The following is a 26259-nucleotide window of genomic DNA, read 5'->3' on the forward strand; positions in this document are numbered from 1 at the left end:
CCCCATTCTCTTGGGGTTCCCCAAAAAAATTAAAGGAAGAAAACTGGATGTACATTTCCAAAATAAAACGATTACTTTGATAAAGTACATATTTTTCTATGTGCAAATGGCTTTAGATACCTATTAGGTTCATAAATTACCATATAGCATATATTCAACACAAAAAACGGCAACAATTTGTTGTTGACCACGGACAACTGGACATATAAAGGGCCCCATTACCTTCAGTAGCTTAGAGCCTCATCAAACCTAAATCTGGCCCTGGTCAGAGCTCTAAAACAATACAAAAGTCACAGTAAAAAAAGATAAAATAATAATATACTGTATTTCCCTCCCCCTTGTTATAAAGCCAGCCTAATAGCTATAATAGCTATAAGACAGGAGTGCCTGGCGTGCTCTGGTCCATGGGGTCACGAAGAGTCGGACACGACTAAATGACTAAACAACAACAAAAAAGCTATAGTGCAAAAAATGCATTTACCATCTAATTCCACGTGCTTTAAAATGTACATGCTGACATTCTGGGTAACATTGTCATGGTCTTGTGTCTCCATTTATATTGATGTAGTAGGAGTGAAGCTGTACCAAACGGGAAGGCTGACATTTTAGGTCTCACCAATGATTCTCTCTGCAGAGGTGTGTGTGATCGCCTGGGCTGTTGAATAGCGGGCCTTCCATTTCTGTCGCTACACCCACCTCCTTAGCCACATGATGTTGTGTCGATCTGGAGTAAATATCACATGTTATGGCAACAGCCTTAAAATATATCTGACAAATCACTTAATGATATTTCAAAATGTGGCATTATAAAAATAGTCTAGTGTTTTGTGGGTAGCAAGAGGAAGCTATTTATAGACGTTACGCTGTGTTCCTTCTAATTAAAAATCATCTTTCTCTAGCTGAAATCATGACATCAGGGCTAGGTAACCTGTATAGTTGGCTGTGACATGGGAGAGGGAAGCAACAAGGCCATGCTTCTTTTCCCCACTTGATTTGCATCAACGTTTTGCCTTCCATTTCCCAAATCCCTTAGATCAGACATAGACAACGTGGTGCCCACCAGGTGTTCTGGAACACAACTCCCATCATATCTGACCCTCAACCATGCTGGCTAGGGCTGATGGGAGTTGTGGTCCACATTTATTTATTTATTTATTTTTATGCATTTATATCACAACTTTTCTCTCCAAGCAGCTCAAGGTGGCATAGGTGGTTCTCCGTCCTCCTTACTTAATCCCCACAACTACCCTGTGAGGTAGATCAGGTTGAGAGGTAAGTGTCTAGTCCAAGGTCACCCAATGAGTTTTATGGCCAAGCGGGGATTTGAACCCTGGTCTCCTAGGCCTAGGCCCTAGCATAGATTATAAGCCTGCTGGTAATTACTGCTTATTTTTAAACATGGGTTTTATGGATTTATGTGCTGGTGCTTGACTTGTGAGCTATCAACACTCTCCCTACATAGTCATGGTCCACATCAACCTGAAACTGGCTTTTGGATGCATGTACACCCACTCGGTCCCTGCTCCTGCCAACCTAGCAGTTCGAAAGCACGAAGTGCAAGTAGATAAATAGGTACTGCTCCAGATGGAAGGTAAACAGCGTTTCCATGCGCTGCGCTGGTTTTGACAGAAGTGGCTTAGTCATGCTGGCCACATGACCCGGAAAAACTGTCTGCAGACAAACGTTAGGCTCCCTCGGCCAGTAAAGCGAGATGAGTGCCGCAACCCCAGAGTTATCCACGACTGAACCTAATGGTCAGGGGTCCCTTTACCTTTGCCTGTACACCCACCATTATCCACAATGCAGTGCTATCCCATGATTTCTTCAGAAATACTGCTGTTTGGTGTGTTTCCCCCTCAAACCAGCTTCAATCTGAATTGAAAGCTTAGGTCACATTCGTTTCACAGTTAACTTGAGGTGTGTCCATTTGAGACAGTCATTGCACATGTTTAGGTGACACCTTCATGAATAGTAGTTTGGGAGCATTGCAGAAACCAAACAGGTCATGTGCATTGGATCCCTGCCCTACCTCTGGTGTGTACAGCAACATCTAAATGGGACTTGGAATGCAGTATGTGTTGGAAGGTGACCTTGTTGTGTTTTAAGCGGCCTGACTGTGGAAGAGAAGATGACACTGCAGTGGTAACTGTCCTCTAGTTCCTGGCATGTCACTTTAGAGCAAAACTGGAAGTTTTGAATGAATTCTCTGAAAAAGTATGATGAGTCATGGGAAGGAACTTTCTGCTAACTATCCACCTTTCTTCATGCAGGCAACGGGCCCTGAGTTATCCTTGCTCTGGTTCTTTTCTGTTGCACAGAAAAAAAATCAAGCAGGAGACCAGCATGGATTCAGCTGAGGGCACATCGTGGAGACTGCATGTGGTGAATAAGCCCTGTCCTTGGTTGTTACCTGTTTCCCAACCAACAGGAAATGGTGAACCAGCAGGAGACTATTCTTCCTTTGCATGCCTAACACTAGAGCTCGTCCTCCAAAATGATCCTATTTACTAGCGACGTGTCGTCTTTCTTTCTTTCTTTCTTTCTTTCTTTCTTTCTTTCTTTCTTTCTTTCTTTCTTTCTCCTGAATCCTCCCTAAATCCGGTTGCTGAAAACTTTACTACAAAAATGGTTAGGGCTCAGTAACTTCTTTTTAAAAAAATGATATGCTGAAAAACACAAAAGAAGCCTGTCCTATCAGTAAATCAACAAATATATGGTAGAGCCATGCACGAAGACAGGAGTGCCTGGCGTGCTCTGGTTCATGGGGTCACAAAGAGTCAGACACGACTAAACAACAACAGAGCCATGCACAATTTGAAGCAACGCCTGCCCAAGGGCTTTGATTTAGTTTACCAGCAACCACCATGGAATTGGCTTGTTCACTTCACTTGCTTTCTCCCCCACTATGAGGAGCTACACTCCCATAGAACAAATGTGCCTCTTTTCATTTGTCAGATGTCCGAGGACATACTGTTAGAGCTTTTCTCACCCTCCATACTCCCCATAAGCCATGCCTAAATAAAGGCACAATTAGAGGGTGCCAGAGAACTGCAATGGCTGCCACGGACCATTTCCAGGTGCAAGAGTGATCAGCATGTTAGGGAGTTTTTCCTAAGGGCAAAAGCTGTTTGACAGAGGAACTGACTGCAGCAGGAAGAGATGGTAGGCCCTCATTTGCTGGATGGCATTGAAACAGGCTGGATGCTCAGCTGCCAGAGATGCTGTAGTTCAGGAGTGGGGAACCCATGGTCCTCAAAGCATTGTTGGACTCCAACTCACATCAGCCTCAGCCAGCATGGCCAGTGGATAGAAACGGTGGGAGTTGTAGTCCAACAACTTCTGGAGGACCACTGGTTTCCTACCCCTGCTGTGGCTGAATCCTGTATTGCAAGTCCTGCACTGAGAGGGGGGTGAATCAAATGAGTCCCTCTCAACTCTATGACTGGGAAGAAGCAGGTCACCTCCCACCCTTGTCAAATCATGAATTTTGTTTGATGAGGTGTCCATCTGAGGTGCCTGTGTACAATTGTGATACTTGCCACCAACTGCGCACCAATAAACAAAGATGCATGCTTCCTGAATTGCCAAGCTATTAAGTCAAAACATCAGAACTCCTGCTAATTCACCCCAAGAAGATGCTCAGGCATCAGATGGATTTGTGGCAGGAAACTCCGGGTCAGGAATGGTGCTAACAAGGAACTGGGCAAGGTGCAAGCAATGAAGGGTGATTATCGCTTGTTAACTTCTTGTTCTTTGACTCTGGCTCTCTTGCTTGAACTGTTCAGCTAAAGGGAAATGTAACGCCCTGAAGGTCCAAGACTGTTGCCTCTGCATCTGATGCTTCTCTGTGTGTTTTCTGTCTACATCTTGTGTGTTTCTGTACCTGCCTTGCCGGTGAATTACCGAGCGCTGATTTATTCCCTCATCATACCTAATCCCTCTGATTGTCTGAGAATACATCTTGGGGAAATCCAGGTTTAGGAACCCAGCTCATCACCAAACATCCAAATAGTGGTGTGGAGAGGGCAGAGTTTGAAGCAGAGAAGTGGCAGGCAGAAGGAGGGATACTCAAATCTTCATCCTGTTCACCACCCAGCTGGATTCAGCACTGTCACTAGAGGCTCAGGTGGCCTTGGTGGTTAGCAATGCCCTTTTCCAGCTGGTCTGCCAGCTGTCGCCCCTTTTGGATAGGAATGGCTTGGCCACTGTACTCCATGCTCTGGTAACTTCCAGACTGGATTATTGCTATGTGGAGCTGCCCTTCAAGATGACATAGAAACTTCAATTAGTCCAAAATGCAGTAGCCAGATTACTGGCTGGGGTTCCATTTAGATCCCATATAACTCATTTTAAACAGAGCTGTGCTGGCTGCCAGTTTGTTTCTGGGACCCATTCAAGACGCTCACATTAGTGTTTAAAGCCCGGAATGATTCAAGCCGAAAATACCCGGAAGCTCACTTCCTTCCCTACAGACCCTCTTGAGGGCCCTCTTGGTAGTTCCACTGTAGCTATAAAAGCTTCAACTGGCAGAAATTCTCCCCTTGATGTATATGGATCCTGCACCTTCAAAGGGGATCTTGTATCTTTAAGGATCATGTAGAAAGGAGAACACTGCTCATGTGCAGCTTCTCTCATTTCTTGCTCCTGTTGCTTTTCTGTCTCTCACAGTGCTTTCAGAGAGCAAGAGCTGTTTCTGTAAACAGAATCTGCTTCTCTTTGTGAGGGAGCGACACTAGGCAGATCAGAAGTATTCTGCCCAAACGCCATCAAAAACTGGTCGTCCCACTTTGATGCTTTCCTTAGGCATAACATAATCAGTGTACCTCAACACAAATCCTCACTCACCTTTCTGACATCTGATTTCCATGCAATCAGCAGGAGGATATGGAGAGGAAAGGTTCCCTTTCCACCTTTCAAATATCCGCAGAACAAAAGCTCACACTAGGCCAGTCCTGATTGCTTTTCTGAGTCAGCGACACTGACTGATGGAGGCCTAGGCATTTCAATCCTTCAGAAAACAGCACTTTGCTATCCAGGCCCATTACAGTGGTACCTCAGGTTCAAACTTAATTTGTTCCAGAAGTCCGTTCTTAACTCGAAGCACTCTTAACCCAAGGCGCGCATTCCCTACATAGGCCTCCCGTGGCCCCGGAAGCGGATTGCGTTCGTATCCTGGGGCAAAGTTCGCAACCCGGAACATCTACTTCTGGGTTTGTGGAGTTCGTAACCTGAAGCGTTCGTAAGCAGGACTGTTCATAACCACTGTACATTGGATTAGCTGCTAGCCAGCACTGCCTACTCCATTGGACCTTTCAAGCACTAATGTAAGGTACCACCAGGGTCAAACAGGGGGACTCAGGGAACAGGGCCCAGCTGACTTGCTCTCTACAACACCAAGCTAGCACACAACCTAAAGGAGCCACCACTGGTCCAACCTTTTCTGTGCTGGAGCACCACCCATACATTGGCCAAGGATGGTAAAGTAGTAGTAGTAGTAGTAGTAGTAACAGCAGCAGCAGCAGCAGCAGCAGCAACAACACTTTTATTACTTATACCCCACCCATCTGGCTGGGTTTCCCCAGCCACTCAGGGGTTCATCAGTTCAGCCAGCCCAGGTGACCTGAGGAGCTAGCTCTATATCATGGTTGCTCCAAACCTGGTTCCTTGTAACATGTCCCACTGAAGAGCCGTACAGATCCCCTTCATTCAGAGGGGGATACCATAACCAGAGCCTCCATCTACAGCTTGTCTTGGAGGTTGACCAAGGCCTGACACTCGGTCAAGAAGAACCTTGTCCCACATGAGAGCACCCAACGTTTGAGACGGTCATCACTGCCTCTCCTCCAGTGACTCTACCTGCAGACATCAGACAAGTGCCAAAAGGGGAGAGAGTCATTTCTATCGTACTCTGGCAACAGAACTCCATCCCAAAAAGAGATCCACATGTCACCTGCGTTGTTAACTTTTGAGCATCAGGCAAGCCTGTCCTGTTCACTTGCATACTTTCCTCTTTGGAGGGAATTTCATTTGTTGCAGTGTTCTCACTCTGCCTTTATTAGTGTTTTAAATCATCGAATTATAGAGTTGTAGAGTTGGAAAGGATCACTGCAATGTAGGAATCCTGACCACATCCGTCCCTAGGTGGGTTCGAACCACCAAAACTCCAGTTAACAGCCAGATGCACTGACCCATTGTGCCACTGGGGGCTCCTCGTGTTACATTAAATGTTTTCCGGGCTGCTTTTTAAATTGTGGTAGTGGGAATTTTTTAAAAAATAACATTTAATTAAAAATGTTATTGGTTATTTTATTATGTTTTAATATTATGTGACTAGCCACTATGGATTCTGTTCTTAGGAGAAATGGAGCGTATGCGCCGTTTTAAAGTGAATAGATACATATACCCCAGTGGGAAGATGCTGCTTAGTTGCACAGCTCCCATTTATTGCCTCTGTCCTGAATTGTGCCTCTGTCCTTCCCTTCCTAATATCAGGCTGAGGCTTCAGTCCCCACTTCAGTGGCTGCCAGGTCCTCTTAAAGAGCTGACATTTCCAATCCTGACATTTTCCACAGCTCCATCTGGGAATTAATGGCCGGATATTAACTGTGATGGGGCTGTTTATCATAATTAGTCTCATGAAGCTATTGAGCATTCAGCTTTCCCTTTTTCTTTTTTCTTTTTCTTTTTGCCTTAAATTTATCAGCTCTGAAGAAATAAATGCAGAATCTAGCAGAAGAGATGGCTGGTTTATTTATTGATTTATTTATTTTGATCTGTCAGGTTTCGTATTTAAAGTTTGCCAAAACTGAGCATCTCTTCCTAGAGATGATGCCAAGGTTGACCTGACTTGGGCACGTAATTGGAATTACTGGAGCCATTTGGTATTTTGCACAGACATTTATAATTCTGACATTTTCTGTAATTCAGACCTCTCCCAATGCAAACTAAATACAGTTGTGATTGGCAGGGATTTATCAAACACTGCAAATATTATAGTGCTATTTCACCTTTAGGTGTGTAGAAAGAAAAACTAGATCAAATGCAGATCCCCACATGGAAACTTTAGGATTGCTATTTATTTTATTACTATAATATTTATTGGGTAGAATTCACTGCAGTGCTAAGCAGGGAGGTACGAGCATGAGGAACAAGGTGTAATCATGCAACAAGACTTTCCCTCCCTTTCCTCTCCCCATAAATCTGTGTGGTGTAGTGGTTAAGAGAGGTAGTCTCGTAATCTGGTGAACCGGGTTTGCGTCTCCGCTCCTCCACATGCAGCTGCTGGGTGACCTTGGGCTAGTCACACTTCTTGAAGTCTCTCAGCCTCACTCACCTCACAGAGTGTTTGTTGTGGGGGAGGAAGGGAAAGGAGAATGTTAGCCACTTTGAGACTCCTTAGGGTAGTGACAAAGCGGGATATCAAATCCAAACTTCTCCTCTTCTTCTTCTTCTTCTTCTTCTTCTTCTTCTTCTTCTTCTTCTTTGGTTTCCTTCAACCCTTCAGAGCAGCCCATTGTCTTTCAAGACAGATGGATGTCATCAACAATTCAGAGCAGCTTTAGGGGGCATGAGGGGGAGAGGGGGGAACGGTGCACAAGTGGACCTCATTCCACACATGCAACAACTTAGTTGAAACGCACCCAACCCAATGTGTTTATATACTGCTTTTTGTCACCAAGTCTGTATTTTTATTTCTTTAAAAAAAGAAAAGTATTTACTTACCTGAACTTGGAGATATTGTTTCTTATGGTCATGTTGAAATGTAGAACAAGGGAGCTCCCACTACTGATGAAAATCAAATATTTGTTTGTTTGTTCGACTGCATTTTGTATTTCCAAACTGCAGCGTAGGAGGAACTCAAAAGAGAACTCAAAAAATAAAAAGCAATGAAACATTAAAATGAAAAGCTTATTAAATACAAAAAAGCAAAATATGTGTACACATTAAAAGAAAAGGAAAAAGAAACATTAAAAGGAAAGGGGGGGAACTTATAAATTTATTTCCTACCACAATGATGATTATTCGTGTGATAATAAACCCAGACATAGTCATGCTTAGAGTAGACCTATTGAAATCAATGGGACTTAAATGATCCCTTTCTTTTAGTAACTCTAAGCATGGCTAAGCCTCGGTCCAACCTAATGGGTTGTATTCCACTATGTCATACTCAGAATAGACCCATTGAAATTCATGAACCTAAGCTAGTCATGTCGACTAACTTTGATGGGCAGCCACATGAAAATGGTGGGCAAAGCCAGAGACAAAACTGGGTGGAGCAAATATGCCTTTTACAGTAGACTACCTCGTACATACTCTCACACAGCCCATCCTCCACCCAACCTAGGGAGAGTCTAGAGGGCCAATAGGAAAGGTCTGAAGGGCCACATGGGGCTCCAGAGACTAAGGTTTCTCTGCACCCCGCAGGATAGGTTTGCAAACCGGGAAGCAAACAAGATGCAGAAGGACACTTGAGTTCCTCTGATGTGCTGCTAATATAGCCATAGACTTATTTTATTCCAGTTCTGCTGGCCCCTAAAGTTGTTCAGAAGCCCCCTTCTCCTTGCCGCTCCATTCCTTCCCCCATGCAGAGCTCTGCTGGTGTCCTCCTGCTTTCATTCTCCACGATTCTGTTCCACCCTTGTTTTTCTAGCCCAATCGGAGATTATCCAAAGCTCTCCATCCAGATGTTTACTAGGTAAACATAAAAGATTTTGTGTTTACATATTACCTATTAACATTCCTCTGCTGATGTGAAGGTAGTAATTATGGAGCCAGATGGGGACGTGCACACAGTCTTTGACACCAAGCCTGCACACTGCTGGGTGGCATTTTTTAACGAGATGCCAACCACCAGCAGGAAGATCAGGAAAGCTGACTGCAATTAAAAACTGAATTTCTAAATCTACCGCATGGCTTATTCCAGGTGAAGACTAAGTGTTTTGGGCTGCAGCATTTGACATAATGTACATGGGATGCGCTCCAAGCTAATGTGCTCAAACCTGAAATTCCCCCTTGTTACAACATGATGGCAATAATACAATAATTATATGCCATCACCTGTGCGGATAATGCAAAGACGCTGTGCCCATTCCTAATTCACAGGACAGCATTCCAGGCAGGGACTGTAATGTCTGAAATCCTCTTACTACGTGGATGACCCTGACTTTGTGTGGATGGTCTTAAAACCAACACTGCCTGTTCCAAGGGGCTGATGGCGCAGAGTTGCCCCATGTGCTTTGGAATTGTCCATATGGTAAATAAATATTATTACAACCATGTGACTTAGCTACATAGAAGCATTTTGAGCGGCTACCACATAATAGAGTGCAATGTTTTAGTTAGATTTAACCCCCTAAATGCCAGTAAGGATATTTTTTCTGTGACACGAGGGAACTTCATCTTGCCTACCAGAGGGGCCAGTGGGATGAGGCAATGCTTTATATTAAAAAATCTAAATAAAGGTAAAGGGACCCCTGACCATTAGGTCCAGTCGTGGACGACTATGGGGTTGCGGCGCTCATCTCGCTTTATTAGCCGAGGGAGCCGGCATACAGCTTCCGGGTCATGTGGCCAGCATGACTAAGCCACTTCTGGCGAACCAGAGCAGCGCATGGAAACGCCGTTTACCTTCCCGCTGGAGCAGTACCTATTTATCTACTTGCACTTTGATGCGTTTTCGAACTGTTAGGTTGGCAGGAACAGGGACCGAGCAACAGGAGCTCACCCCGTCGCAGGGATTCGAACTGCTCATCTTCTGATCGGCAAGTCCTAGGCTCTGTGGTTTAATCCACCGCGCCACCCGCGTCCCTAAAAAAAATCTAATAGAAGTTAATTAAATGATCAACAGTAACAGGAGACCTCCGGGTATAGGGCGGTATATAAATTTGATAAATAATTAAAAAAATGAATAAACAGCATTAAATGGAGACAAGCAGAGCAGGTAACACTAAACTGAACAAAACTGCCATTGCAGACATACAGTTGGGCAATTTCCTACTCACCAGGCCCATTGGCAGACCAGCTCTGCATTACGAAGATGTCTGCAAATGTGATGTGAAGGCAGGCAACATCAAACCCCACCGTGTGGGAATCCCTTGCAGACTGCAGCGCCTGAAGACAGACCATAGCAGTGACCAGAGGAGGAATGATTGCTGGGAGGAGCACAAAGAGAAGAAACACCATGGTACACCTGCAACAGCACCATGGTATGCCTTCGTCTGCCCAACTGCAATAAAGCATCTCTCTCCTGTATTGGTCTCTATAGCCACAACAGGCACTGTAACCTTCCAAAGGCGCACTCCTCCATTGTCTCCCAGTACAGACACAGATGCCAACCAACAGTTTCCATATGGTGTGTCACAGTAGCCTCCAGGTGAGCCCTAAAGTACCAAGGTATCTTGTGTTGGGATACTGCCAGGGAGACAAAGTCCATCATGGCTCCCAAGCCGTCTCCGGACGTCCATCGACCTCCCGTAGAAACGCAGTATCAGCAATTAGCGACACGAGCTCCAGAAAATAGCTTTCCACATTCCAGAACTGATGCACGCTCTATCAGCAGATAATGCACAGCGAAAGTTGCACTCAGGAGAGTATCATTTAGAAGTTTATTCAGCGTTGGTCAGAACAAAGAAAAAACATGACTGCCTGCTTCGGTCTGCTCAGGCAGAGAGAGAAAGAGACAACAGCTCTATCAAAACAGAAACATCCTGTGAACAGGAAATACGCAGGCTGTGACACAAACATCCTGCTCCCTTTTAAGGTGGAACGGAAATATCCTAACATCTTGTCCCCTACAGTAGGGATACAGCTTTATGTACACACCTGCCTGTGCTTACCCACTGCAAGTGTAAGTAGCTGGAGGCTGCAATCTAAGGTTGCTGGTACAATAAGTAGATACTCCATATTTAAAAGGATGAGTCCCTTAATGCAGGGTCATCCTCAAAGAATTTTGACTCAGCATAGAAGCCACCCATTTGCCCCACTCCTTTTAAAAAGCAACCCACCCATTAGCTCTTTTTGTTTCCAATGTCCATTGTTAACAGCTTGGCAACCCACCCTCAGGTACTCCACTGGATGGCAACTGACCCATCATGTGGCTATTAGTACATCATCTCTGAGCTCCACAGCTATCAAATGTTTCTTCTTTCAGAACGCAGCAGCTGCATGATTTCCTTGACTTTTAAAAATCTGACCTCCACTTGTAAAAGTAAAACTTTTGAAAGGGGCTACATATGAAAGAAGAAATTATTTCCTCTGCACCTACCAGCCCAGCCAATGGCTTTTAAAATATGCCTTGTTGGTCTCCCATATGCAAATAAGAAATGGGAATGGTAAAAGATTAACAGCTCATTGGCTGCTGCCTGTCTGTGTCAAGGCTTGTAGTCATAATGGGTGGTCTGCCTATACTTGGGGATTTAGAGTTGTTCCTGTGCTCTGCAATTCACACTTCTGACACAATGGCCTAAATATCTTGGTTTCACCAAATGGCCAGCAACCAAAACCAGAACATCAGCCCTCTTCTTTATATGTGAAACCACCTCATACTATGTGCTGAGACCCATGTTGACTAGCACTGGGATTGCATTTTTCCCCCAGTTTTTTTGGGACTGCTTCTCCACCAGGATTTGTTCCAGGCCCTATAATAACCCAAAGTGGTTCTCAACCAACTAATCCCTGTCTCAGGTACAGGCACCATCTTGAAACCAGTTCTTGGTAGCAACCAGATGGACTGGAGACCCTTGTGAGCATCATTTGGGAACAAAAGGGATAGGAAGATACAGGATACGGGAATCTCTCAGTGGTGTGGAAGCAGTAGCCCTCCGGATGTTGTTGGACTCCACCTCCCATCAGTCCTAGCCAGCGTGAGAGGGAAGCTGTAATCCAGCAACACCTAAAGGGCCCCTGGTTCCCTACCCTTACTGTAAGTCATTGAAGTGTTCCAGGGCAACAGATACACCACCTTTCATAGAACATAAAAGTCTGTCTTATACTATTTGTCCACCTAGCTCAGTATTGTCTGCTCAGACTGGCTACAGCTGTCTAGGGTTTCAGGAAGGAGTCTTTCCAATTGCCTGCTTCCCATTTTAATTTTTAAATGGAGACGCTGGGGATTGACACTTGACATTTGGCATGCCAAGCAGGTGCTCTGCTACTGAGTTACACTCCCCCCCTCTCTTAACCTCAAGGCCAGGGGAAGGTTGACTATTCAAGAGGTAGCAAAGAAGGAAAACATTATTCCTAAGTACCTGATCCAGGGAACATTATTCCTAAGTATCTGATCCAGGGAACATTATTCCTAAGTACCTGTGAGAAGACACTACACAATCTGAAAAAGAGGGATAGGATTAGGCAGTGCTTTTTTCGAGGGGGAGGGACATATACCCCTAAACATTTTGTGAATCTAAGTTTGGCCTCTTTGAGGGGCAGTATTTCAATATGAGTAGGAAAATGAGAGTACCCCTAAACATTTTTCTAGAAAAAAAGCACTGGGATTAGGTCTGGCCTCAAAGTGATTATGGCCATGGCCATGTAGTTCAGAACTGCAACATGAGACTGCAGTTTTTTTGTTTGGAAACCTGGAGGACTTTAAAAAACAATGTATTATATAACAATGGGTTTCAGGACAGCAGAGTATCTGTGAGGATATATTTGGCCTGATGGTGGTGTGTCCTGGAGCTCCACATCATCAGTATTCTAACTCCCACGAGGCTGACTCCCATGAGTAGTCTAGCTCCCAACATCTCACTGCCAATTGAAGGCTCTCTCTTCTTCCCTAGAAATGACTGGTTGGTGAGTCTCGGAGGAGTCCTTTTTTCTAGAGATTCTTGAACCTGCCGATGGATTATGGATACCAAAAAGGAACAGGATAGCAGTGGAATGGATGACCTAAGCTTGAGTTCTACTTCTTTGGGATGTTACACAATTCAGGGTAAGTTTACTGCAGAATATAGATGTTCAGCTCTGTATCGTATCGATGGCCCTTCATCATAGCAAAACAAAGCTGAAACAGAACCCAGTGAGTTTCTAGCAGGACTAAGAAATTTCCATAACTGAACATGTCCAGAATAGTGCCTTAATATGCTCTTAAACCAGGAGCATTGCTGGAAACAGGAGGTTTAACATCAACCCCCAAATTCTCTGTGCTTGTCTTACACGACCAGTTGGATAGGTCTACCTCTTGTTGCCCTTGTTGTTTCTGGTCAGGATCTAGCACACCAACTTGGTTTTGCCTCCCCTTCCTTACAGGCTTAAAACAGCTCTATGAGGCCCACCAGCTCTGTGATGCCACCCTGATGGCTGAAGGAAGGATTTTCTCCTGTCACAGGTGAGTTCCTGGATTTTGCTGGTCTCCAGCCTGCTAGTGAATATTGGCCTGATGAAGCAGCTCATGTTATCCATAGCCAGCAAAGCGAATGCTTTGCCTAGGGAGGTGAAATTGCCTAGGCAAGTGCAGAGTATGCACATCAGCACTGAGATGCTCCGGCTCTATGGGAGCAACACAGCCTCTGACACAAGAGTGTAACAATCTTTGTCACAATGCATCCTGCCAGATCACTGCCATTCCGAATAAGCCAATGGCTCAGGTTCTTGCGCTAGTCATATGCCTCTAAAAGCTTACATTTGCAATTCACGTCTGACAGGGGCTCATTTAATGGGGTGGGAATGAGGGAAGATTAGCAGAAATCCCATTCATGGAGAGGTTTATACAAATTAAGGTTTATCATTTAGATTTATAAAGATTTATGGAATTATGTAAGGTGTAGAGGAAGTGGATAGAAAATCTGTTCCCCTCCTCTAGAATTGTGGGAGTGTCAGTCTCCCAATTAAAGTGTTTGGTAGGAGATTCAGGACAGACAAAACAAAGTACTTTTTAACACAACACACAACTGATTTATGGATTTCATTGTCATCCAGTCTGGTGAGGGTCACCATATTAAATTAAAACAGGATCGGGCAAATTCATGGAGGTTTCAATGGTCATTGGCCGTGATAACTAAATCAAACCTTCACCTTCAGAGACATTGAGTACCATTTGTTGCAGACAACTGGGAGAGCGCTATTTCCTTCAGATCCAATAAAATAAAATAAAATGGATTTCTGAAAGTATCTAAATGGGGGAAAGATTTGGTGTGTATTGGGGGAGGGGTTTGCTCTCCTGCAAATTAAATTTTGTACACCAGGATTCTTGCCATGCTAATTATGCATATAGTTTATGAAGGAAACTTTCCAAAATGTAATTGGCCACCTGCAGTCTGAAGTGATACAGTCCATTCTGCTGCTTGTGCAGACTAGGCCTTACAGTGCCCAGGGCCGGATCACCCATAAGGCAAAGTGAGACAACTGCCTCAGGCAGCAGGATCCACAGGGGCAGCAGATCTGGCCTCCAAGAAAGGGATCATTCATGGCTGCAGCACGCTCCTTGGAGGCTAGATCTGCTGCCTCCCTGACAGCCCTCCCCATGCCACCTCTGCAGTGGCCTTTATTCACACCCTGTTCTTGGTGTACAACTTCACTTCACCCCTTCTTCCTGGGGGGGCCGGCAATTTTGTAGCTCGCCTCAGGTGACAAAATGTCTTGAGCCATTCCTGCAGTGGCCATCACATGGGCTGATACTGGCCTGCTTACAGGCTGCTGACTCTTTTTTAAGGGGATGAAGGTTCTGTTTCTTTAACAGCTGGACTAGCAAACCTGCTACAGGAATGAAAGCACAGAGAGCAAATCAACTGAGCGCAGCAGCAGTACATGGAAGAAGAGGAATATTCCCAAGTAAGGGATGACTGAGATAGTGAACATGTGTGTCCTTAGAATTGTTTCATCCTGAGTGGCAGAAATATATTCCTGTTTTGAAGGATCATGTAACCCCAGAAGCTTAGCATTTTTATACATAACATAAGGCTGACTTTTTTTTTAATTGACGTAGTCGCTTTGCTGCCTCTCTTTGTAGGGCATTGTTGGCCGCATTCAGCCCTTACTTCCGGGCCATGTTCACCAGGCCCTTTAGAGAATGCTGGGAAAGGCAAGTTGTGTTCGAAGACATGGCCTCTTCTGTTCTTCAAAGAATTCTAGATTATCTCTACACTGGAGAGTTGTTGCTTACACCAGAGACTGCTCAGGATCTCTTCACAGCTGCCAATAGGCTTGTCATCCGCCCACTGCAGGAGATTATTGGCAGGTAAACAGATCCTGTTTTGGATTTGGGACTGGGGATCCTTGGATCAGTGGGTGAAATCCTTAAGAGATACAGTATGGAGGCACAATCTAGAGTTGAGCTGAAATTTCTCAGAAGACATTTTTCTGATAATATATCTGAGGCTTTTCACTGAATATTCCCAACTTTCTTTGGGGGGAGGCAGCTATTATTATTTGTGGGGCAGCACAATGACCTGAATATAAACACAGACAATGCCCTTGAATGACACTAGGTCTAAAGCATTGCTTGGGGTGGGAAATAGTGCCCAGTGCAGTTGCTGCTGCTGCTTCTTGCAGCAGCAAGCAGTGGCATTGGGGAGGAACCCAGCACCAGTGTCTGGGGAAATGTAAGTTGTCTGAGCTTATGTCAAAAGCGAGTTTGAGTTTTCATTCATTAAAATGACAGACATCTGTACCTTGACCTTTGCCTAGTTTGTCAAAGAAATCAAGGACTGTGTTCACTTGGGCCCCAGACAACACAGACGTATTGGCTGGCAAGCTAAACAAGAATGGAAAATTTACTGGTTCACACAGTGCTGTCGTAATTCTGGGGGGTTCACAGAGGATATCAATCTCCAAAAATTCCACCACATTACCCATTAACCAAAATGAAATTAATTTAAAGACAATAATTGGTGAACTCCAGCTGTCCCACAGCAGTTTACTAACAGCTGAGCGCTTTGTTGTAATGTTCAACTGGGCCCTCAGCAGCAAGTAAACTGCTATGGGACAGTTGGAGTTCCACAATTACTGCCTTTAAATTAATTTCACTTTGTAACTGAGGGAATTTTCCTGGAGGAAAGAGAGATCAGGCAAAATGAAAGATGGGATGCATGCAGATCCTTGGAGTATTGCCTATACTCCAAACTTCACACACTGACACAAGTGCTATTTAACATGGAAGGGCTTATTTGTAGCTCACAATTACTATTGCAAATCACATATATTTTGGCTGCACCATTTCTCCATATCCACAACTCATTCCCTCTGGCTATCCCATTTTGTTCCATTCATTCAGGTGTCCGACATTTCCCTTACTGTGGCTTGTTTCAGCTTTCCTCCTCCAAAGTCCTGACCTGTTACCTTCCAATGCATTTCCCCCATCCTTTAAAGTGATCCCTTTCCTCCTGAGCCTGGAGAAAAGATGCAACAAACAATTCTAGCTCCACTTGAAGCATCTTGCTTTTGAGCGGGCTGCCAGCAAAATATAAAAAATGTACATTTTTCAGACACCTTGGCAAACTTATTTTAACCGGCATGTGTTGGTCTCTGGCGGTGGGATAACAGGTCAGAATGCCAGTGGGCATGCCAGTCCCTTTGCTGCTGAGCGCAAAAAGCTGTCTCTTTCACCATCTGGAGAGTGAAATTCCCCTGCAGTTCCCCACTGATCCATATTTAATTTCTTTCTCTCACCAGATTCCTTGCTGACAGCATTTCTATGGACAGCTGCCTGGGGATTTATGCTTTGGCATATGCTCACAACCACCAAGCGCTGCTTCGTGTGGCCACACGCCACATCACCATTAACTTTGAACCTCTTTCTCAACACGAGGCCTTTCCAGGCTTGGATCCCAGCACGGTGATCAGCATTGTCTCCTCAGACAAACTCCTGGTGTCTTCTGAGCTGATCGTCTACCACGCTGTGCAGCGCTGGGTGAGGTCTCAACCAGCCGAGCATCTCTCACTGATCAAGAAGCTGCTGAAACAAGTCCGCCTCCCGCTTCTTACTTCCGAAGAGATCACGGTAGTCCAGAAGGACATAATCGAAGAATATGGACATGCTCACCTGCAGTGGGAGCAGCTGGACGGAGAAGGGAGGTTGCGGAAGAGCGGGGGTCTCAGGCACGGCATGTACGATGACTGGATTGTGAGCTTGGGCCTTTTTGTAAGCAACATGCAGGGAGGCGTAGTTGAACGTCTGAAAACTCACTTCCTGGGATTCAGCCTGCAGACAGAAAGCTGGGAGGAGATACCACCCCTGATGTATCTAGATTCCTCTGGCTTCTTGTCTGTGGGGCACAAGCTCTATGTCTCTGGGGGACAAAGGCTTAATGGCTCCGTCTTAGGCAATCTGCACGAGTTTGATGCTCTTACCGGCCAGTGGATGCAGCTGCCATCCATGTCCACTCCTCGGCGAGAACATGGCTTCCTAGCATGTAAGCAGAAGCTGTATGCTTTGGGGGGTCGGAGTGGCCGAAGTGTGCTTGATTCTGCAGAAAGCTTTGACCTAGTGCAGAAGTCCTGGTCTCCCATTGCCAACTTGCCATTTGCAGTGAGTCATTTTGCCTCTGCCACATTGAAAAACAAGCTCTACCTGATTGGAGGGTTCTCTCACACAAGGGCAAGCGGCCTTGCTCACAGGGGCATTCTGATTTATGAAACAGGTTCCGATGTGTGGAATCAGGTGCCTCTGGCTTTTCAGTGCTACAAATCCACAGCTGTGACCATGGACAATGGGATCTTCGTCATCGGCGGGCTTGTTGAGGAGAGCAGCCGGCGCGAGACACCCGGCACGGTAATCAGGGCCCTGATCTCTGGCACCCACAAGTGTTTCTTCCTCAGCAAGGATGGCACTGTGAGCTACGACGTCACCATCCCAGAACTTCCTATCCTGGTCTTGCCACCTTGTGCTGTGCAGTGGCAGAGAAGAATCCACGTGTTGGTGGGGAATACAATATACCAGTGGAAGCCCGGAGAGCCCAGCTGGACCAGGAGTCGAAAAACTGCTCCCAACACAAGAGTAACATTCTTAACTGTAGTTAACGGAGTAACACTGAGGGTCCCAAAGAAAAATCTGCAGCCCCTTTTACGAGAAGCCTCTGCAGCCTTGACAGCGGTTTGGGTGGCTGATAATTAGCAGCCAATTGACACTTTCCCAAACCTGGCTACCTTGGCGTCACCTAAATGCAGGATTCCATCGGGCATCTTAAGCTCCTCCCTTTAATATCGACAATACCAATGCCTTCAGGAGCAGAATACAGTCACATGGGTTCCTCCTCATTGCACTTGAGACAGGGTGCCTATGGCTCAGCCAAGGGGGCCTGGCTGCTGAATAAACTCCATTCCAGCCTCTAACTTACGTTACTTATCGTAGAATTTTTCTGAATACTATGCGGTATGAGGGAAAAGATCAGAAGCTTCTAGGTCAGGGGTCAGCAAACTTTTTCAGCAGGGGGCCGGTCCACTGTCCCTCAGACCTTGGGGGGGGGGGGGGCGGACTATATTTTGAAAAAAAAATATGAACAAATTCCTATGCCCTACAAATAACCTTTTTAAATAAAATAACACATTCTACTCAGGTAAAAACACCAGGCAGGACCCACAAAAAACCCAGAGGTGTGTTTTAAATAAAAGGGCACATTCTACTCATGTAAAAACATGCTGATTCTCAGAACATCCATGGGCCAGACTGAGGAGGCGATTGGGGCGGATCCAGCCCCCGGGCCTTAGTTTGCCTACCCATGTTCTAGGTCTACCTCCACTGTCAGAGGCATTAGGCCTCTGCATCTTAGTTTCTGGGAATCGCAGGAGGGGAAAATGCTGTTGCACTTGAACCCAGCACACAGGCTTCCCAGGGGCTTTAGGGCGGCCACTGTGAGAACAGGATGCTGGACTAGATGGACCATTGGACTAGGTGGAAAAAAGAAATATTTTCTGTCTTTGGCTCAAAGCAAAAGTCCCCTTATTTCCTTCAGATTTCAAAGCCATGTTCAACTCTGGGCTGTACTGCAAGGAGGAACTGGAAGAGAAATAGGGGCACACTTTAACTGTTAATCAAATAATTAAGATTGGTTGGTTGCCTAACACAAGTCAATCTCTAGTAGAGATGTAAAGGCCCGGGAGTAGTGGGGTGGGGAAACAAAGCCAAAATAATGAAGAAGAAAAAACCCTGGAACCCCCTCCAAAAAAGTTATTCTGGTTTGCCCCCCCCCCCCAACCTTCAGGTCTTTAGTCAACTTACAATCAAGTTTAAACACATTAAAAAATTGTGAAAAACAAAGGCCATCAAATTTTTAACAAGAGGTCAATGTATTAAACATAAAGCAACACCAGCCTTCACAGAAAATATACAGACAAAAACATCATCAACAATGTGGAATGAGGCTAACATTAAGCATTGATGTAGCTGCATCAAATGTGTGGAAGAAGAGAAGAGTCTTATCCGGGCACAGAAAGTCTTAACCTGTCATTGTTGGCAGCAGGGAGGCCACAGCCTTTGTTGTCACCCTCTGAGCCTGTTTGGGTGGGGGCACCCAGAGAAGAACCTCAGAGGGTCCAGACAGATTCACTTGACTAACATAACTAACTAAAGACTGCTGCTTGTGCTAGAGGACGGTTGGGAGTGATTTGCTAATCAATGGCAACCACTCTGGTTATTATTCCCTATACCATTTGCTTCTGTTGCTGAACAAAGTAGGTGTGCGGGTACAAGTACACCTGGCACAAAATGGGTATTTTCTACCGATATATTGAAATGTCAGTTTGGGGAGAAGCACACATAGATGGGTCACAGGTGTTAAATCTTATTTGTGCAGTGTGAGCTGTTTTAAAAGAAAAATGACTTTCCAAGTTCTTGATAAAATCAACTTTTTATTGCTCACACACTCCTCTCCCTGTGAGAAACCATATTAGTTTCAGCTCCTAGTCCTTAAATTTAAAGCTACCTTCCTCTCTGCCACAGCTGACTCTCTTTCCACCCCTTCCCTTTTAGACATGCACTTTTGTGCCTTCTCTCACTCCACCAGCCTCTGTGCCTTGTTCCACCACACTACACCCAATATCTGAAAAAGCTCATTCTTGGTGGTCATAAAGTCAGCTTTTTTCAAAATCTACTTTTCCAGCAAAACTTTTCCAGAACCTCCACAGCCTCTCCTTTCCAGGGCCTGCTTCCATTAGGGTACATCTGGTCCAATCAATATATGCGGTGTTTGTGAACAGGTTGTGTATTCTGCATTTAAGTGCATGCATTGCCCTAATTAATGTTCCACTTCCCAGTTTCCTCCTTAGTGTTAAAATAATTACTTCTTAAGCGAGGTGCTAATCTTACTGCAGCCATGCCGCTTAATGTTACCGGTGGCCATCTGGGCAGATTCCCTTCCCATCTGGGCAAATTCCTGGCCATTGTTTGGTTTCTCCTCATCCACTTAAAAAAAAAAAGAGTCTTTTTTTCTTTAAAAACTTTTATGATCTAACCAGGCATACAAACTGCACCCAGCAGCACCTTCTTTTCATTTCCCTCCTGTCCCTCCTACCCAGCCCCTGGCTAAAGCAAGTTCTACATGACATTTCATAGATTTCTATCCCCTCCCCTTGCCCCCACCCCAGCCCCGCACCTTTTAAATGTCCACAGCTCTGCCCAAAGCAGTGAACAGAGCCAGAAGAGGGGGTAGGGAGGGAAAGCAAGCCGGGAAAGGGAAAGCAAGCCCAAGCCAGGAAGAGACCAGAACACACAAGGAGCATTTCTTGTTGATATTGACCCTTTCTTTGCCAGTACAGTGGTACCTTGGGTTACATACGCTTCAGGTTACAGACTCTGCTAACCCAGAAATAGTGCTTCAGGTGAAGAACTTTGCTTCAGGATGAGAACAGAAATTGTGCTCCGGCGGCACGGCAGCAGCAGGAGGCCCCATTAGCTAAAGTGGTGCTTCAGATTAAGAACAGTTTCAGGTTAAGTACGGACCTCCGGAATGAATTAAGTACTTAACCCAAGGTACCACTGTATTCATTTGTTTTCCATTTATGGTCTGCCATTCTTCCAAGGAACTCTAAGGTGGTATACATACATTATTCTCTTTCTCTCTTCCCCAGCCTACACCATAGCCCTGTAAGGTAGGTGAGGCCAGGAGAGGTTGACTGGACCTCCCTGGTCCTAGTTCAGCACTCTGCTACACCAAGCTGGCCCTTCCTCCATGCATCATTATTCCTTCTCTGCCTCTACTACTTGCCATGTGAAATATACTCAGAGTCGCAAAGTGATTTCATGCTCTTTATTCAGCTCATAGTGGTGAGGAGGAATGGGCTGCACATGATTGGCTAATTCTGGAATTCTACTGTAAGCCAATCAGGTTGTGGATTCACTTATATCTGGAGCATGATTGGGTGATTCCTGCCAGCCAATCATACTGCTGCATTGTTCTAGGACCAATCAGACTGCTGCATTCTGAATCCTATTGTTCTAGGACCAATCAGACTGCTGCAATTTGGATCCTATTGTTCTAGGACCAATCAGACTGCTGCAGTTTGGATCCTATTCAACTCAGTACATAACACCATGCATCTTAGGGCCATTTTATACAATCAGTAAAAACATTCACTGAATACAATCAGTAAAAACAAATCGGAAAGCTTTTTCCTCAAGTGTCCAGGCAATATCTGTATGTGTTGGGTGAGTGGGGTTGCCTGCCTGAATTGTTTCCCCATGGGAATTCCCTGCACATAAAAAAAAAACTACAGGTAAATTCTCTCCTTATAGATTCTATAGCTTTTGTGTTCTGTACTCTGACTTGTTCTTTGTGCTAAGTACCTTTTAATAACAGAAACAGCAACTGTAGGAAAGTACAGTGGAACCTTGGTTTTCGAACGTACCGGTAATCTGTAATCGAAAACTGAGGATCAATGAGCAGTTGGCAAAATCCACTGAAGAAATGGAAAAAAACATGCAGCGGAAGCCATTCAACTTCCGAGGCGCGTTCAAAAATGGAAACAATTACTTCCGGGTTTTCGGCGTTTGGGTTCCGAGGCACTCGAAAACCGGGGTTCCGCTGTACAGACAGTAATGCATAGCAGAAGTAATCTTGCTCTGCAGATCACCAGATCCATATCACACACACCCCGCCCCCAAGTCGCCCGTGGCTTCCAATGAGCTGTACCTACTTGGTTCTGAGCACATCTTATGCAGAAAGATAATACATAAAGTCAAATCTGTTCTTCATACAGGACTGATGTTTGGCCCTCCAATCAGAAATACATTTGCAAACTCTCTCTTGCAGGAGCCACCCAAATCACCTCCCATGTTTGGCTGCAGCCTTTTTCAGAAAGGGTCAGCTGTTCCATTTGTTATGTATATGCATCTAGCGCAATGGGGCTCCTTCCACACTCTCCAGGCACCTCTGCAGCAGAAATAAGTAATAACAGTGCCAATTTGAAAACTGGAGCAGGAGTTAATTACACTCAATAAATTATGCCCAACAGAGCAGCCAGCTCCCACCGAGCAGCAATTGCAGGTAAGCAGGTGGGAGCTACAAATGGTTCTGCCCTGCCTCTTTGACTCCAAGCTTGTTTCTCTTGTGTTTGCTTTGACGTTTTATTCCTTTCCTCCCAGCCTCTCTCCCCGATATCTCTCACAAAGAAAACTGGAAACTGCCATGGTAGTAACCTTTAACAATATGCACCGAAATCTTGGCTAACAACCATAGCCCCACATGCCTGCCCTAGTCGATGGAAGCATGATTCCCCAGGAGAGTTGCTACAATGCCATCCCCAAATGTTATATCACTGGGCTTTATGCAGCCACCTGCATAGCATAGTAATGGCCACCTGCTCACCCCTTCAGCTATATAAAACACACCCACATCAAGCTGCTCACTGGACGCCTCCGTCTTTAGGGGAGTGGGAAAAGACAATGTAGCAACAGGGGAGACTTTCAGCTTGGGGAGGGAATTAAACTCACCAAAACACACACACAGTTTAAAGCTCTATAGGGTTCACGGAAATACATTTTTTGGGGTGGGGGAACTGTGAACAAAACATCAGATTCTGCCAAACTTCACTCCCCCCCCCCCACAAACTACACTCTGGGAGCAAAGTGTGCCAATTAACCTAATGTGTAAATTCTCTGATATATTCGAAACATGGAATGTGGACTTCCTCACTGCAAAATTTTGGAAATTTAATTCTGCATTCCAGATGCTCTGCTTCAGTGGAGCATTTCAACCAGCAGAGGTCAATATCACCTTATAGAGGCTTGGAGCAGGGGAGGGGAGGGTGAGATTCAATTATTTGGCCAAGACTTCAAAACACACAAACTGGGACTGTGTTCTCATCACTGGATTTGCATCAGAATGGCTCTCTAATTGCTCCATCAAGACACAGATTGTGGATCACTCTGTTGTTATTCAGAGGTCTGTAGAGTTGCGGGGGCCCTTTAATTTGTGCTGGTGTGAAGTAATTGGAAGGCCCGTTCAGTGGGCATACAGAACTGCTCCTACCTGGATGAATGATTTATGTGGCTTAGTCCTATAGCATGGGCCAGGCAGAAAACTGCAGGGGAAATTGAGTAGGATTAGGGAAACAAACAAATGGTTATAAAGTCTGGAGCATCAGTAAAGATACCCAGTTCCTCAAGAGGTTAAAGAGCTGGTTGCTAGGAGAACCAAGGGGTCTCTTTTCCCCACATTATTACTTGCTGCTGCAACTCTCTTATAAAAACCAAGTTTGTCTACATCATCACCTCCAATTCCAGAAATTTAAGAATGACACCCCTTTAACCTCCAGTTAATGTATATCCCTCCACACCTTTCATTCACTGAACATGCTAGTCTTGCCATTAAAATGTGTATTCCATAGTCTTTAAGCCAATAGTATTGGTTTTTCATTTGGATGCTATCTTAGTCCAATTAATCATCTATCTTCCTCTGCTGCCATCTTTTTTGATGTAGCCCAAAGGAACAAGCAATGGCTTTAACAGAATTTTCTAACCAATCATGGCATTAATTATTACTATCACTTCTTTTCAAACAGGCAGAATAGGTAGATATCTGGAATCCAATTAACACAGCCCACTCTCACTTATTTTATTCAGAGAGCAGAATGAGCCATGTAGCTACCCTTCTCAGTGTACAAGATTATATTGTGCTATATTGCTGAACAACCACTGAACAACCATGACAACAGATGCAATGTAATGGCTAAGGCTAAGCTATGAACGAAGAAGTCCCTCTGTCATGGGCATACTAGGTGGCCTCAGCCTCAGGGAATAATACTGTTTTATCTTTCATTTATTTTTATTTAACAACATTTGTATGCTGCTTGATTGCAGAAAAACAAGAGATAAAATCTTACAGGGTAACTATTGTAACTATTACAACTAAATAATTCATGTGAAGCACTTCAAACACTTGAAATCACAATTGTATAATTATTATAATTATACAAATGTTGAGTATTAACGTTAATATTATTATGAACAATGATGAATATCTCGTGTACATTTTTTAATGAGTGGTTTCAACAGAAATGTGCTCCTGTAGGTCTTTTTTCATTGTTCCCAACCATAGACACAAATGAGTAATCTGCTGTCATTGACTTTTCCTCTTTGCTCCACACAAAGAGGAAAGAAGCCTTTATTCTTCTGGTTTATAGAGTGTCCCCAAACTCTTGGGATAAGCAGAGAGTCAATCCCCCAGCACTATATATTGTGGATGCTCAGGTACCATGGCAACCAAAGACTCTAGAAATTAATCCCATTTTCACCCAATAAATGAGAGTCAGAGGCCAGAGTACAACCATGCATATACATACAAATGTATAGTTCCCCAAATGCTTGCATACACAGACACATAATATGTGCATGCATGCTCAAAGAAACACACAGCAGATTTGTGTATGTTATCATGATGCACTCAAACATGCAGCTGCCAATATATTCATATACAGGAGATTAAATGAACAGAGTGCTATTAAAATCCATAAATCAAATGCGAGTATTAATTTCCTTTGACAAGCCCTCAAATTCAAATTTACCTCCTTTGAGTACCTCGGTGAACTCTGACTTGGAATAATTTGCTCCATTTGCATTTTAATGTAGGCAAAACTTTGACTTTGATTAGTTCAATTACATTGTTCAAAATTGAACTAATGAAAGTCAAAATGTGATTCTAAACTAAGCAAAGGTTATGAAGCCAAGGCAACACTCCCAGTGGCTCAGATGGACTTAGGGTTTCAAGTGCACAATATCCACCAGAGAGCCCAAGCCAAACTCTGGCCTCAACAGACACTCATGATGTGAAACATGAATCTGAAAGGCCATAACTCAGCAGTAAAGCACCTGCTATACACACAGAAGAGCCTTAGTTCAATCCCCAGCATCAATAGGTAGGACTGGGAAAGACCTCTCTCTCAAACCCTGGAGAACCACTGCCTGTGTGTGCAGAGTGACAATACAGAGCTAAATGGACAAATCTCCTGACTTGGCATAAGGCAGCTTCCCAGGATCAGCTTCCCCTGTAAATCATTTCCAAGACTATGGCATCATAAAACACTTTAAACATAATTGACTGATTTGTTATATACCTGTTCTAGGGCCAATTCACATGTTACCTTACCCTATTTAATGAGGGAACCACAAGTAATACCTACATGAACATCTGGAGCATCTGGAACTAGGGCAGGTGGCACTGGTGGAACCTAGTTCAGATTGCCCCGACCTGGTGCCCTGTAGGTGAGCTACAACTCTCATTAGCCCCAGCTAGCATGGCCAGTTAATTGAGATGTTGGCAGCTGTAGAACAACAACATGGAGGGCACCAGGGTAAGGAAGGCTAGGCTTCTAACCCACACAGGGGAAGTTCCCTTAAAGGTATAGTCACCCTTATTCTTACCCACCCATTGATCTTCTAAGGCAGGGGTAGCCCTCCAGATCCCACTATCCCTGACAATAGATCATGGCTGCCAGATGTGATGGACAACATCCAGAAGACACCACATCCTTGTTCTAAGAGAAGTACAGATGTGAACCGTGTAGGCAAGGTATTTCTGCTGCCTAGATCAATAATCTTCATGGTGGGTGTGCAGCACACTGGTGCCGAACTATTAGACAAATGCTGGAAGGGAGCTGTCATGTTCTGGTTTGATGCTGAATCCTGCAGGTCAGGAGTTGCAGGACCACGGACAGCTCTGAGTAAACAACTTGCTCCAACAAAAGTTGAAAGCACAACCTAATCTTTTTATACCTCGGTCCCCAGAATACTTCTCCCAGGCTTATGGTAACTTCAGATTTTCAAAGAGCCAACCCTCTGGTCCACTGATGCTTCCTCCATCCTGCATTGTATGCTCAGTGTGCCACTTGAGCCAC

General features: G+C 44.7%; 1 protein-coding gene and 2 long non-coding RNA genes across 9 annotated transcripts; 1 reads left to right on the top strand and 2 right to left on the bottom strand.

Annotated features, from left to right (window-relative positions):
- Positions 1 to 482: 482 nt before the first annotated feature.
- LOC307211287 lies at positions 483 to 11143 on the bottom strand. Of its 3 annotated transcripts, none has more exons than XR_013836369.1 (3): positions 11004 to 11143; positions 5657 to 8691; positions 483 to 724 (listed from the first exon to the last, which is right to left on the bottom strand). It is a non-coding gene; the product is annotated as an uncharacterized lncRNA (long non-coding RNA). The 3 variants fall into 3 exon arrangements; XR_013836370.1 differs by having other exon boundaries at positions 2411 to 8691; XR_013836371.1 differs by lacking the exon at positions 483 to 724 and having other exon boundaries at positions 2120 to 5856; positions 7723 to 8691.
- LOC307211284 (kelch repeat and BTB domain-containing protein 12-like) lies at positions 11078 to 18268 on the top strand. 5 transcript variants are annotated; one of them, XM_079967776.1, is made up of 5 exons: positions 11078 to 11206; positions 12777 to 12928; positions 13246 to 13324; positions 14945 to 15172; positions 16606 to 18268. In XM_079967776.1, exons 2-5 carry the CDS (start codon positions 12844 to 12846, stop codon positions 18044 to 18046), a joined length of 1833 nt encoding a protein of 610 aa, XP_079823902.1. In that variant the 5' UTR covers positions 11078 to 11206; positions 12777 to 12843; the 3' UTR covers positions 18047 to 18268. The 5 variants fall into 5 exon arrangements, with proteins under 5 accessions (XP_079823902.1, XP_079823901.1, XP_079823899.1 ...); XM_079967775.1 differs by lacking the exon at positions 11078 to 11206 and adding an exon at positions 11352 to 11740; XM_079967773.1 differs by lacking the exon at positions 11078 to 11206 and adding an exon at positions 11353 to 11682.
- Positions 12632 to 14544, bottom strand: LOC307211286. The gene is made up of 2 exons (XR_013836368.1): positions 13272 to 14544; positions 12632 to 12830 (listed from the first exon to the last, which is right to left on the bottom strand). It is a non-coding gene; the product is annotated as an uncharacterized lncRNA (long non-coding RNA).
- Positions 18269 to 26259: the final 7991 nt, after the last annotated feature.

Source organism: Podarcis cretensis (genome assembly GCF_951804945.1).
Source record: "Podarcis cretensis genome assembly, chromosome: 2".
Taxonomy (NCBI): domain Eukaryota; kingdom Metazoa; phylum Chordata; class Lepidosauria; order Squamata; family Lacertidae; genus Podarcis; species Podarcis cretensis.

Excerpts from the sequence above, each read along its gene's own strand:
- LOC307211284 (XM_079967776.1), top strand. The coding sequence starts at position 12,844 with ATGGATACCAAAAAGGAACAGGATAGCAGTGGAATGGATGACCTAAGC. Across the intron at positions 13,325-14,944 it reads AGGATTTTCTCCTGTCACAG|GGCATTGTTGGCCGCATTCA; the intron begins GTGAGTTCCTGG and ends CTCTCTTTGTAG. Across the intron at positions 15,173-16,605 it reads CTGCAGGAGATTATTGGCAG|ATTCCTTGCTGACAGCATTT; the intron begins GTAAACAGATCC and ends TTCTCTCACCAG.